This window comes from Phoca vitulina, unplaced genomic scaffold, assembly GCF_004348235.1.
Source record: "Phoca vitulina isolate PV1807 unplaced genomic scaffold, GSC_HSeal_1.0 scaffold3, whole genome shotgun sequence".
In the NCBI taxonomy this organism is placed as follows: Eukaryota; Metazoa; Chordata; class Mammalia; order Carnivora; family Phocidae; genus Phoca; species Phoca vitulina.
The window spans coordinates 84333324-84345025 of NW_022589706.1; the positions used below are offsets into that span (position 1 = coordinate 84333324).

Sequence of the window (11702 nt, forward strand, 5' to 3'; positions counted from 1 at the left end):
GGCTACACTGGGGGAGGGGGCTGGGAAGCAGAAAGAAAGAGCATGTAGGGTGTTGGCCTCTGTCCCCTCAGACCTCTGAGGTCAATCAGTGTAGCTAACATTGTATGTGATTTCATTTACTGAGTTTCCTCATAAGATTAAACAGTTCAGCCTCTTTAAGAAACGTTGGAAAACACCTGAACTACTTTACTTGATCTCCAAGATTCGTATTAGCTTTAATACATTATGGCTCACAAAGTCCTCAGAGAAAATGTTAAAAAGCCATGGGGATAAGAATATTAGTGCATGCAAAGAGATAAACCACAGTAAAAGTCCTCAACCAGGTCAAGTTGACAGATCTCCATTATATGAACTTTTACAGAGAATCTTCTGTGGAGAACTCTACAATAAGCCCTAGAGGTACACAGATACAAACCAGAACCCTGACCATGGAGATCAAAAATGACATTGGTAAATATGGACTCCCAATCCACTCCCTCAGGAAGTAGAATACAATTATACTGTGAGACCACTTAGCAGTTAGGGTCAGGATCTGCCCACAAAAATCACCTGATCTTTGACCCACTTCACTCATCTGACTCCCCAACCAGATTGATAACCATCCCCAGAAAGGCACTTATTTAAGAAGCTTGTTTCCATTGTAGCTTCATCTGCTCGGACCTTGAGCTCTAATTCTTTCAGGAAAAAATGATTTTTAGTTTTCCAAAGTTCACTTAGCCCTAGAGTTTTTTAGCATTTCTAGCATGACTTTAAAGTCAAAAGGTTGGTTTTTTGTGTGCTTTGTGGAAATGCTTTACCTTATGATCCTATCATGTACCTCTAAATAATGCCGGCTGGATTCTAGAGCCCCTGAGACACAAATTGGAGTTTCACAACTCCTAGAAGGGTTATACAAACAGTTTACTTTTGACAGCTGTCAGAACTGACCTAAGATACAGGAATGCTGGGAAAGAACTATATCAATTTTCCAGGCTAGCTATTTCATTCTAGCATCTTAAGGATCAAAAATAAGAACACAATTCTAGCCCTGTAACAGACTTGAAGGAGGGACTCCTAAAAGATTTTTCTCTCCCATTCACTGTTACAAGAAGCCAAACAGAATGCTGGAGACAAAGCTATAATGGAGAATTCTTCTGACTCCCTTTACATCATAATAAGAACTCTAAAATACCAGGCTTGCTAAAAATGAAGGTAAGGCAATATGATTCCAAGAGCTTATGGAATATAATCTTTCCTCTCCTCCTCCCCTTTTCCTCCTCTTACATGTGAACTCTTTGGTAAAGAAAGAAAAAATAGACTCTACCCCTGCCATAACCAGCCTACTTCCAGTCAGACATATTCTGACTCTCAATATTACCATAATGTGCAAACTAGAGTTGGCTACAATTCATCTGATTTACTCAGCCACTTAGCCTAAATGTGAAAATTGTATTTAAATATGTGCTGACCACATTTCAAATACAAGAATAAAAACTTTGTGTATATAACCCAGAAGCCCAGAGTTTCTAAAATCTAAATTATTAATATCCAAATGAACAGACACAGTTTTTGGCATTCCTGGCAATCAGACTAAGCAGTCAGGCAAAGGAATACAATATGAGAAAAATAAGGAACACATTTCAACTATCATATGGTAACTGAAGTTGAAATGGACACTACAGATGAAAAGATGTCAAAATCATGAGAGTGATTCCAAATGATTCTTGATTCTGAGAAATTACAAAAGATGAGCACAAAATCCCCAACTGGTAAATTCAATTACATTTAATTCATTTACTCTAGCTATTGGAATACTGGCCTCAAGTTCATATCTGTGAATTTATCTACAAAATAACCAAACTTTTGACTAATACAAGTGTGAAATTTACTAGATTGTTTTAAATATCTTAAAGCTCATAGGATATTCTAGTCTTCAAATATAGATGGAAGAAATTACTGGCTTCCTCCATTAATCTTTTCCATTGCAAACAGAAGTCAAGAAATCAGCTAGGAATTTAACCAGGAAGGAACTAACAGAAGTCCCACTATTCAGCTCAGTTCCTCCTCCTTGTGGTCACAGAGGGAAGGTGCCTGCCATCTGGTGGCATTTCTTAAAGGAATCCTGTATTTAAATGACTTACAGAATAGTCCTTTGAAAGAATGTATGGTATCAATGAAAAGTGCTCAATTTTAACTTGTAAGTAATTCCACTTACTTCTGTTTCCCACTCTTCTGCATTCTTGTTTTTTAAGAGTCGATTTAAAATATTTTTTAACTGCAAGAGTGCTGAACATATCCCAAATGAAACAATACATATCTAATAATTCAATATGCGGGTATGCCACAGTCATTGTTAACACACATTAGGGGGAAAAACGTGTTAATTATTATGATTCATTAAACCACAGCATGGAACTTCACCCATATTGGCAAATCGGGGAGGGTGGGGATGCTTCTGGGTTTAGCAGTCCCATACTGGGCTACAGCCTGAAGCCCAGACCAACCCATGCATTGTTTTCACATTCTCAGCCTCCGTCAAATCACAAAGTAATGTGTATAAAGCTGTAGGATGGAATAAAAACACTTTTTCTTAATAGGTTTTGATGGTTTCCTCTCAAGATAACAAAGATTGATGTTATTTTGATGAGTATCTAGTGAGGTTCCCCCTGAAGCAGGAAATGCCCCCCAATGTAAAACAGTCCTCATTATTCTGCCATGTTTCCCCACCAGCTCTCCATTTACCTAATTTTGTCTATGAGAGGATACCCTCCTTCTTCATTCCTAGACCTTATTTTAACATTCAAATAGTGTTTTTTTTAAATGCCATGTAGTTGATTTTGCTGTTAGAAACCAATCAGAAGTGTAAAAGGTTATTATGGCCCAGCAAGGCTACTCCTATCTACACATTCATCAAATGAGCTAGCATTAACCCCTATGTAGAATGTATGCCCTTTCCTTCAGTAATTCCCAGCTCATGGAAAAACAGAATTACCCAGGCAAGTCAGAGAAAAGAAGACCTGAAGAACTTGCTTTTTAGTAACTTTTAGACAAGAGAAAACAGAAGAGAAGCTAAGAACCAAGAACACTGCTTCAAGAGGCAATTTGTCCCTGGTCCTTTGGATGACGGGGCATTTTGCCAGCTGTCATTACTGGACCAACTAGAAGTGTTACACCCAAACTGTTGTCCTCATTAGGACTGAAGCCATTTAACGTGAATGCTTTGAGGTGCTTGGCTGTCACATTGTATTGTCTGGCTTTGCCAAAGGAGAGGAAAGCCTGCTATTCTCATTTAAATAGCATTTGTAGCATTTTAATTTGCTTTCTTTCTGCAAACCATTTCTGACTATTCTTTACCTTACATAATTGAAAATCTACACATTATTATGCCCTTACTTGATACACTCTTTCCATTCATTGTGCAGCTGGTTAGGAAAAACGTACAGCATAAGTGAAAAACCATGTTGTAGGAAATACAAGTTTTATAGGATAAAGTAAAGTTCTGTTAGCAAGATAATATAAAGGTCTTCTCATACGATGGGAAAGAAAGGGTGCACAACCTTAAAGCTACAATTAACATTTGTTTCTGCCAAAAATTGAGAAGATGCCACAAAGCCAGGCACTGGAGGTTCTATCACTCACATACATGAGTCAGAGGTACTTTTACTTGCCTACATTTACTCTTTTTTTGTATACAATCATTTTCATAGACTTGCAGGGGGTGTAAGGACCTCAAAAGTTATTTAGTATATCTTTATTATCTCTAGCCAAACTCTCCAAGCAGATGACTAGCTGTGCTCCATTTCATCATTATCAGTGAATGGAAAGGAGCCAGGTCCAGGGGCACTGTTCAGGCAGGAAGGTACCACCAGGCAGGAAGTTTTGACTCTTATTCAACCCAAATCTCACTGTTTTCAGAAAAAAATGTAGAAGAATAAATCACTATCCTATTTACCACAAGATTCGAAAAGTTAAGTATCAGCATAGGTAAATCAGGTATCAGTGAACTTTCATCTGACTGTAAGTTCTTGGAAAGCCAAAAGCCAGGTGAGGTTATTCAAAGCAGTTTTTATCCATTGCTAGAGCTTTTATTTGTAATCAAAAGCCAGATTTTCTTATATTATGATTTCTCCTACTGTGAATTTCTCCGCCCACCTACCCCTCACCTCAGAAAAGAACAGAACAAAAAAGTCCTTAGGATGTACATGAAAGAAATTGTGGGCATGTGCTCCAAAGCACACAGTTCTTTTTCTTGGTCACACCTGTCATGACTGTAAATTCATGTCACATAAAAATAAACGTCTGCCTGTCATCCTCATTGAAATGTAAGCTCCATGAAGGCAGACCCCAAGTGTGTCTGGTTCATCAGCATATTCCCAGTACCAAGCATAACATTTGGCACACAGCAGGCTCTTTATACCTAGAGAAGCAACGAATGCACTTGAAAATCATTCTAGTCCAACACTCCTATTTTGGGGCTATGAAAATGGAGTCTATAAAAGTCATTCTTGGAAATGACTTGCCCAAGATTGTATAACATGTTAATGACAAAGCCAGGATTATAACTGGATTCTTTATTGCCCATCCACATTCTCTGTCCATTACGACATAGAGGTTCTTATATCTAATATCCTGGGCAAACAACACTACTACTGATGAGTAGGGTACAGAAATATTTCTGATCTAAACATCTTTTGGTTGGCTGCCTGCCTCCAGTGTTCTTTACCAGTTGGAACATAGAGACCCTCCTATAAATATGCCTGGTTTATACATACTTCATGTAGGACTCCAAGAACAAAACCCAAAACAGGATTCTATAGCCATAGCAAACAGCCAATTTATTCTCTCCTATGAGTGTTAAGTTTAAAGAGGCTAAGCCGCAGATGCCAGCTGAATTTCTATGGTTCAGCTACTACTAACTCAAATATTATGCTAAGCAGAGCTTCACTTTGTATGGCTTTTTAAATTTTATCTTAGGGTTTCTTTAAAGCAAAGATTCAAAAAATAGAGCTTCCCCTGAGCCCATGAAAAAAGTAAATGTAAATGTTCAGGGAGCAACGAAGGTGATTTAAAATTAGATTATGGTGATGGTTGCCCAACTCCATGAATTTATCTTTTAAAATTTTTTTAATTCAGACACTTAAAATGGGTAAATATCATAAATTATACTTTAATAAAACTGTTAAAAAAGTAAGTGTGAAAATGAGTCAGACAGTTGAAGCACTTCTTTTAGAAAACATTTGGTATCAAAGCTGTAGAGACATATCCTCATACTCTTTTAAGCACAAACTCTATCTACTCCAATCATGGTTTACCTACAAGGTCAAAAGTTTTTCCTTCAAATTTGGTAAAAATAATTTAGTAGACTAATATAAATATGTGCAAAGAACCAATCTCCATTGATGTAGCACTAAGAGATACTGACTCATTTGATTATCTGCATGAATGATCTACAGATATATTTGCTTAATTAAGCGTAGCATTCTCATCCAAAACCTGCCATTAACTAGCCATTGGGTTTTGAGTAAGCTATATACATTTCCAGGGCTCAGTTTTCCCACCTATATCATGTGTCTCCATGGACCAGATTAGAGTTAAGTAGTATACAATATATTAAAAAGAATAATAACTGCTATCATCTAATGAATAACCACAAAGAAGCCACATTTTAGGTAAATTATCAATCTCTGAGGAAGGTAGTATGATCCACGTTTTTGCAGATGAGGAACCTGCAACATGAGAAGTTTGACCGCGGCCCCATGGTTATTTAGTAATAAACCCAGGAATCCAATCTGTCCAGCTCCAAAACCTATATTCATTCTCTATTGCTCATTAGACTTTGTGCTTTTGATTTTGTCAGATGTAGGCATGAATCCTGACCCTGCCTTTACTGTGCTAAGTCAGTCATCTTCTCTGAGTCCAGTTTCTTCATCTGTAAATATGAGATTACTAATACCTAACTTCCAAGGTTGTTGGGAAGAGTAAATGAAAGTCCTTCCCTTATTCTTAGAAACCATTCAATAATAGTCTTTCCCATCCCTCTCCCACAAAAGTTCCTTCCTGTGTTAAAAAAAGAAAAAAATCTATAAATTCTATGACTTCCTCGTAGCCTACCTGGATAAAACTCACTGGGACTGAGTTCTATCAAAAGCAATTAAAATGAACACAAACAACACAGCATTAGTCCTTTGCTATCAGTTCTTGGCTCTCTGACGGAGACTGTCAACAAGAGTGTCAACTTCAAGGGGTGGGCATCTGTCCACAGGAACTGAGCTGAGGTCACAGACTTGTCTCACTGTGCCCTACAAACAGATGTCTGGGTGACAACTCTTAGTCACCGCAAACCAGGGTTAAAGCCAAACCAGGTGGGAAGCTCTGTATCTCCTTTCTAATCCGCTTGGCCAGGCATTCATTCCCTAAGACAATACCTCACCGACCATAATTCAAAATAACTAGTTTTCCCCCAGGGCACTATTTTCAACATAATGCCTTTATTTTGATGATGTCTACTTATTCCACAAGCAGAAAAAAAAGTGTATCTATAATAGTGATTTGTCAGCAGGAAACCTGTTTGATTTTACAGATTAGAATGTGCACCTTCAAATGTTTACCTTGCAAGTAACCTGGTGAAAACTGATGTAATGTGGAGCTCTAGTGGTGGCAAGAAAGTAAAGCAGCCATTAGTGAGAGCCAACAAAAAGCCAAGGAAATCACCACTTATCATTTATTTATGTGTTATTATGGTAAAATCACCACTTATTATTAAACTAATATGTTAAGAAGAAAATGGTTCAAAATGATATTCCAACATAATATAAGGTAAGCTCTAACTATAATGGCTTTCCTCCAGATTACAAATTAGACCTCAACAACTAACTTACATCAAACATCATGAAGCAGATTTAACCACAAAAAACAACTCAGTGCTGTGGTTGTCACTTTTCTACTTTTTACCAAGTTCACTAAGAATCCTATTAATCAAACAGTAGGTACTTTTCAAATAGCTAACAAGAATACTGTATACAGAAAATTCTGGACTCTAAGTGGTATGATCAGTGAAGTCCTGTACCAACTGTCTTGGGAATTTAAATAATCCCTACAGGCTGATGAGGTTGTTGGAAGTTAATTCCTGCACTAGAAAAGTGCCTTCCTTGAATTTCTAACTTCTGAGGTCTTTCCCAACTTAAAACAACCAAAAATGAAACCTACAATGTCAAACATTAACTTTTTGTTTTCTTGTTATCTAATGTATATGTCCTCTCAATTGAAAGGGCTTCCTTAAAATATATATATATATACAGCTCCATTATGGTCAACAATGTAGCAGAACATAAATAATAAAATTTTTATGATACACAACCAGGAGTTGACATTTGAAACTTCTAAACATGGTGCCTGGTTTAGCTGTATCAAAATAAGTTATCATGAGAAAAAAGAAAAAAAAACACCTCAGAATATGTAAATATACAGGATCTAGCCTTTCCACATATAAGTATCTTAGGTATCATGTTCCTGAACATTAAAGAAAATATAACAGACTCATTTTTCTATAAGTGATGATGGAAGAAATGAAAATGCTCATAAATGCATTAACAACATTTATCTGAAATAAAAATCTCAAGACTCATGGGAGATTTTCATGGCTTATATCAGTTGAATCCACTAGATGTTTTTCAATGGACACATTCAATGGCTCCTAAACTGTTAGATCTACAGTTGAGTGACTACCAAGCCTCAGAGGTCTGTGAATGTAGATTTAATGATTACACGGGGGTTTTTATTCATTGATGTCTCTCTTCTCCATCCTTCTATTAATATGCTGTCATTAATACAGTTTCCTAACACTACACAGAAAAATGAAAAGATATAACAGCCTTCTCTGAGAAGTCATCAAGAATGCAATAGTTTGAAATGAGAAGCTCAAGATAAAGAACTAATTTCCTTTCAGCCCTCATCGTTAGCTATATGGTAGGAGAGAGAACATTTTTGATAGAAAAGAATAAAAGCAGGTGTGGAAGTTAAGGTAATTTACTAACATAACCATATGTCAAAGGGAACAAATGGAAATCTGTACTAATGCAATATTGGCCACCAGAGAATTCAGAATCTAACATGTTCTGCAGTCCTTTTCACCACATACATGAAACCTGAATAAAAATGAAGAATATTTTTCAATCTGTGAATCTAAGAACTTTGTCTTTGTATGCCATCTTGCCTGTATTTTCCTTGGTGATTATCTCCTCTGTTTTCCCATAACAGGCCTTGGTATGCTGCTTAAAATAATATTTGGGGCTTTGTTTGCTATTCTTTTGACTGAGACATGCTGATTTTATTAAAGTAAGTTGGGCCTGCATTCTTTCTTTACTATTATTACAGGTAGACTTGACAGATACAGGACTTTGCTCTGCTATGGAGGAAACCTTGTTAAATAAGTTCCATTTTACCTGCTGGGCAGTTGCACTCTGAAGGTGCTTCTCTCGCAATTCTTATTTTAGCCATATGTTCATAGGATTTCTGTAGGAAAAGAAGAGGATATTATCATCAGTAGCATGGTAGAGAAATGGATTCTTCAGGAACTCTCTGGTCATATGCTTGATTTACCAGCATTTGAGAGCCTGCATTACTAACATTTACATATGTACTTGGACTTTAGTCAAAAGGTAATAGTACCCAAGCCCTAAAAAAAGAAATGACTACTGACACCGCATAAAGACTGCTGGACTTGTACAATATCTTCCTCCATTCTTCAACTACCACCACCCTCCTCTTTCTCCCTCAGCTCAAGCATATGCAGTCAATGCAAAAACCTGGCTTTAACATGTTGTAGTTTTAGGTAAGCTATGGGCTTTAAAACAGCCACTATCTTATACATGAAGGTCAACTGCTCATCACGTTGTGCCGCAACCACTGCCAAACAGCCTCTCTGTTGGAAGGGCAAGTTCCAGAAAACCCCCTAACTCTAGTCTAATGCCCTCCCTGGTTGTGATAAATGTAACCTAGATTCCTTTCAACTCTCAACTGCAATGGCTCTGCATTCATAAACACCCCTACCACTGCATCCTTTATAAAAAATTAAGCTGCAATTTTTTTTTCTTTTTAAACATTGAAAACAAAAACATTTAATGTGGGAAATGATCAATCTAAAAATCACATATAGGGTTATTTCGCTTTAAAGAGTGATTACCATTTGTGTATTAATAACACCTATGGCCCTAACCTTCTTATAACATATGAAGGACATAACAGATGTTATCTCTGGAAGGAATATTCTCCATAAGATTGGAAAAGATTCTTATGTCACTCTAGAAAACTAAAAAGATAAAATGCCACCCTGATATTCTGGCCACCCTTCCCTCTTTCAGTCCTTCCTATATGTTCAGCATGCAAACGTTAAGAGTGAGGGAAGATGATAGAGAAAGAGAGGGTGATATCAAAGGATGTGCATATACAAATATATGCTACAGTGAGCACAGAAGGTGGCCTAGCGTATGCACACCCAGCCACACCAAGTATGCATACAGTAAAGGTAGAGGCTGGTCCTGTACACAGAATCACGCCTGTGCAAGATATTATCCACGTGCAAAATACCCCAGCCTTTCACACCTGAGCCAGAAGTCGCTCCACTTTCTCTTGCACCATTGCTTTGAGCTGATCCAGGCCATCGGGAAGCAAATGGATGGAAGGGTCCCCTTTTGCGGATTCCAGAGCAGCGATCCTCGCCTGGAGGTCGTTGGTTTTCACCCCCAGGTACAGACAAGACATCACAGCCACCACTGACAGAAGGGCCGCCAGGGCGGTGCACGGGGGCACGGTCCAGGCACAACGCTGCCCGGCGGGGCTCTGGTCCTCAGAGCCTGGTTCCCGACCCCCACCTTTCCCTGCATGCTTCTTCACCAGCATCGTGGAGGGATCAGTTGCCTCGGCTTCGCCTCCCACTCTCTACCACTTCCAAGAATCTTGAAAGGAAAGAAAAGGGACGATTCCTCCAAAGTTCAGTCTGGGTGGCTGCACAACTATTTGGCGGAGATCGAGCCGGGGCGCGGAGATGGAGCTCGGCTTTCCTCAGCGCCGAGACCAGCAGACGTGGACCATCCTCTCCGCTTTCTTCTCTCCGCCCAGCTGGGAGTGAAAAGCACCCTCAGTCCCGAGGACTGGTGGCAAAAAGGTAAAAGCCGGAATGAAACCCTCCCGGCTGGCCCTCCTGGCCCCTCAGAGGACGGACACCTCGGAAGGGGTCCTCGAGAGCTGCCGCCCAGGGTCCGAGGAACAGCGCGAGAGGCGCAGCGAGGGGCCGCCGCTCGCCCTCGCCACCGAACACCCGACCTGTTGCGTCTCTGTTAGTTTGCCTTATTTCTACCTATTCAGTGTTTTTCCGCACGCCGACCTGTTTGCCACCTAGATTCAGTTCCAGGCAGGAAGGCTGAGAGAGACCGCGAGAGCGCAGCGCAAAAGGGATGCTAAGGGGGAGGAGAGAGAGAGGAAAACGAAATAACCCAAAGAGCAAATTCGAGCGGCCAGGCTTAAGTCGCGGCTGCCCGAAGTATCTCCGCAGCCTCGCGGGTGCGAGCCTTAAATACCCTTCGAGATGCTCGTGTGTGAGTGTGTGTGAGTGCGCGCGCGCTCCGAGCGCGACGTCCCTCCCCCGACCCCCCTTCCGGCGCCCGGCCTCCAGCCCTGGGCTCCGGCAGCATTGCGCCCCCCTTCCAAAGCCCCGGCAGAAGCCCGCCTCATTAGCATAATGTATTCACCTTCGCCCTGCCCGCGGGCTCCGCCGGAGACCCTCCAAGGGGGCGGAGAGCTCGGGAGGGAGCTGAGCGGGAGGTCTGCATTAGCATAATACATGCAAATAGCGGAAACGGCCACCGTGATTGGAGGGGAGCCTGGCGACCCCTCCCCCTCCACGAAGTAACTTCAGCGTCCCCTAAGGCCACATCTCCCGCCTGGGCCAGGGGCTGAAGCGGGGTCCACTGTGGGGAAGGCGGTAACTCTGGCTTATCCTGACGCGGCCCAACGCCCCCTCTTTATCCCTGTTAAATATGGAGAAATGGCCTCCAGGAGGGAAGAAGTGAAGCAGAAAGCTCTAGCTCTCCAAATCTTCACTCAAAAGCAGCAGCGGGAGCTATTGCGATCTCGCTGTGGTGCAACCTTTCCCCCTCCTCCCTCACATTCCCACATGCCCCGAGGCGAAGTGTCTGACTGACGCCCGAGGTAAATGTCCCCACTTCCCTTCTCTTGCCACGGCCGAGCTGCAGAGTGTCCGACTAGGGGAAGTTTTCTCTGCCCTCCCCCAGTTTCCTTCTGTCTTGGTGGGGCTGAGTCTCCTCCCCGCTCGGTGTTCCTAGTCTGTTCTAGGGTGCTAATGCGTTTTCCTGATTCCCCGTTTTGTGGGATTGAAAAAGGGAGCATGGAGGTACACACATTTCTCAGGATTTAGGAAAGGACTGAAGAATGAGGTCAATTTTTCCTCTTACCTGACTCTCCGCCCTCTGGATCAAATTACAAGTTCTCTAATGGGATTTTTGAAAGTAGGTAATAAGTAGCATTTTACATCTAATTGATTTTGAAAAAAAAATCTCACCTTTTACTCCAAAAAAGTCCCTTCTTATCTCCTCCTCCCCACGGGAAATACCATATATTTTTCTTATCCTTCTTAAGCTAATGTCAGGTCGATGCTCATTAATGTAAACGATCAAGGAAATACTGCACTAAGCTCATCACAACGTAAA

The 11702-nt window shown here is 40.7% G+C and overlaps 1 protein-coding gene across 4 annotated transcripts in view; it reads right to left on the reverse strand.

The window, feature by feature from the left end:
- COL25A1 (collagen type XXV alpha 1 chain) overlaps nucleotides 1-10568 on the reverse strand; it is a 467924-nt gene extending 457356 nt beyond the window's left edge. For all 4 annotated transcript variants that reach the window (XM_032400984.1, XM_032400983.1, XM_032400982.1 and 1 more), the window contains exons 1-2: nucleotides 9580-10568; nucleotides 8421-8490 (exon numbers count right to left, since the gene is read on the reverse strand). In XM_032400984.1, coding sequence (XP_032256875.1) covers nucleotides 8421-8490; nucleotides 9580-9876 — 367 coding nt within the window. In that variant the 5' untranslated portion in view covers nucleotides 9877-10568. The remainder of the gene's footprint in view (nucleotides 1-8420; nucleotides 8491-9579) is intronic.
- Nucleotides 10569-11702: the final 1134 nt, after the last annotated feature.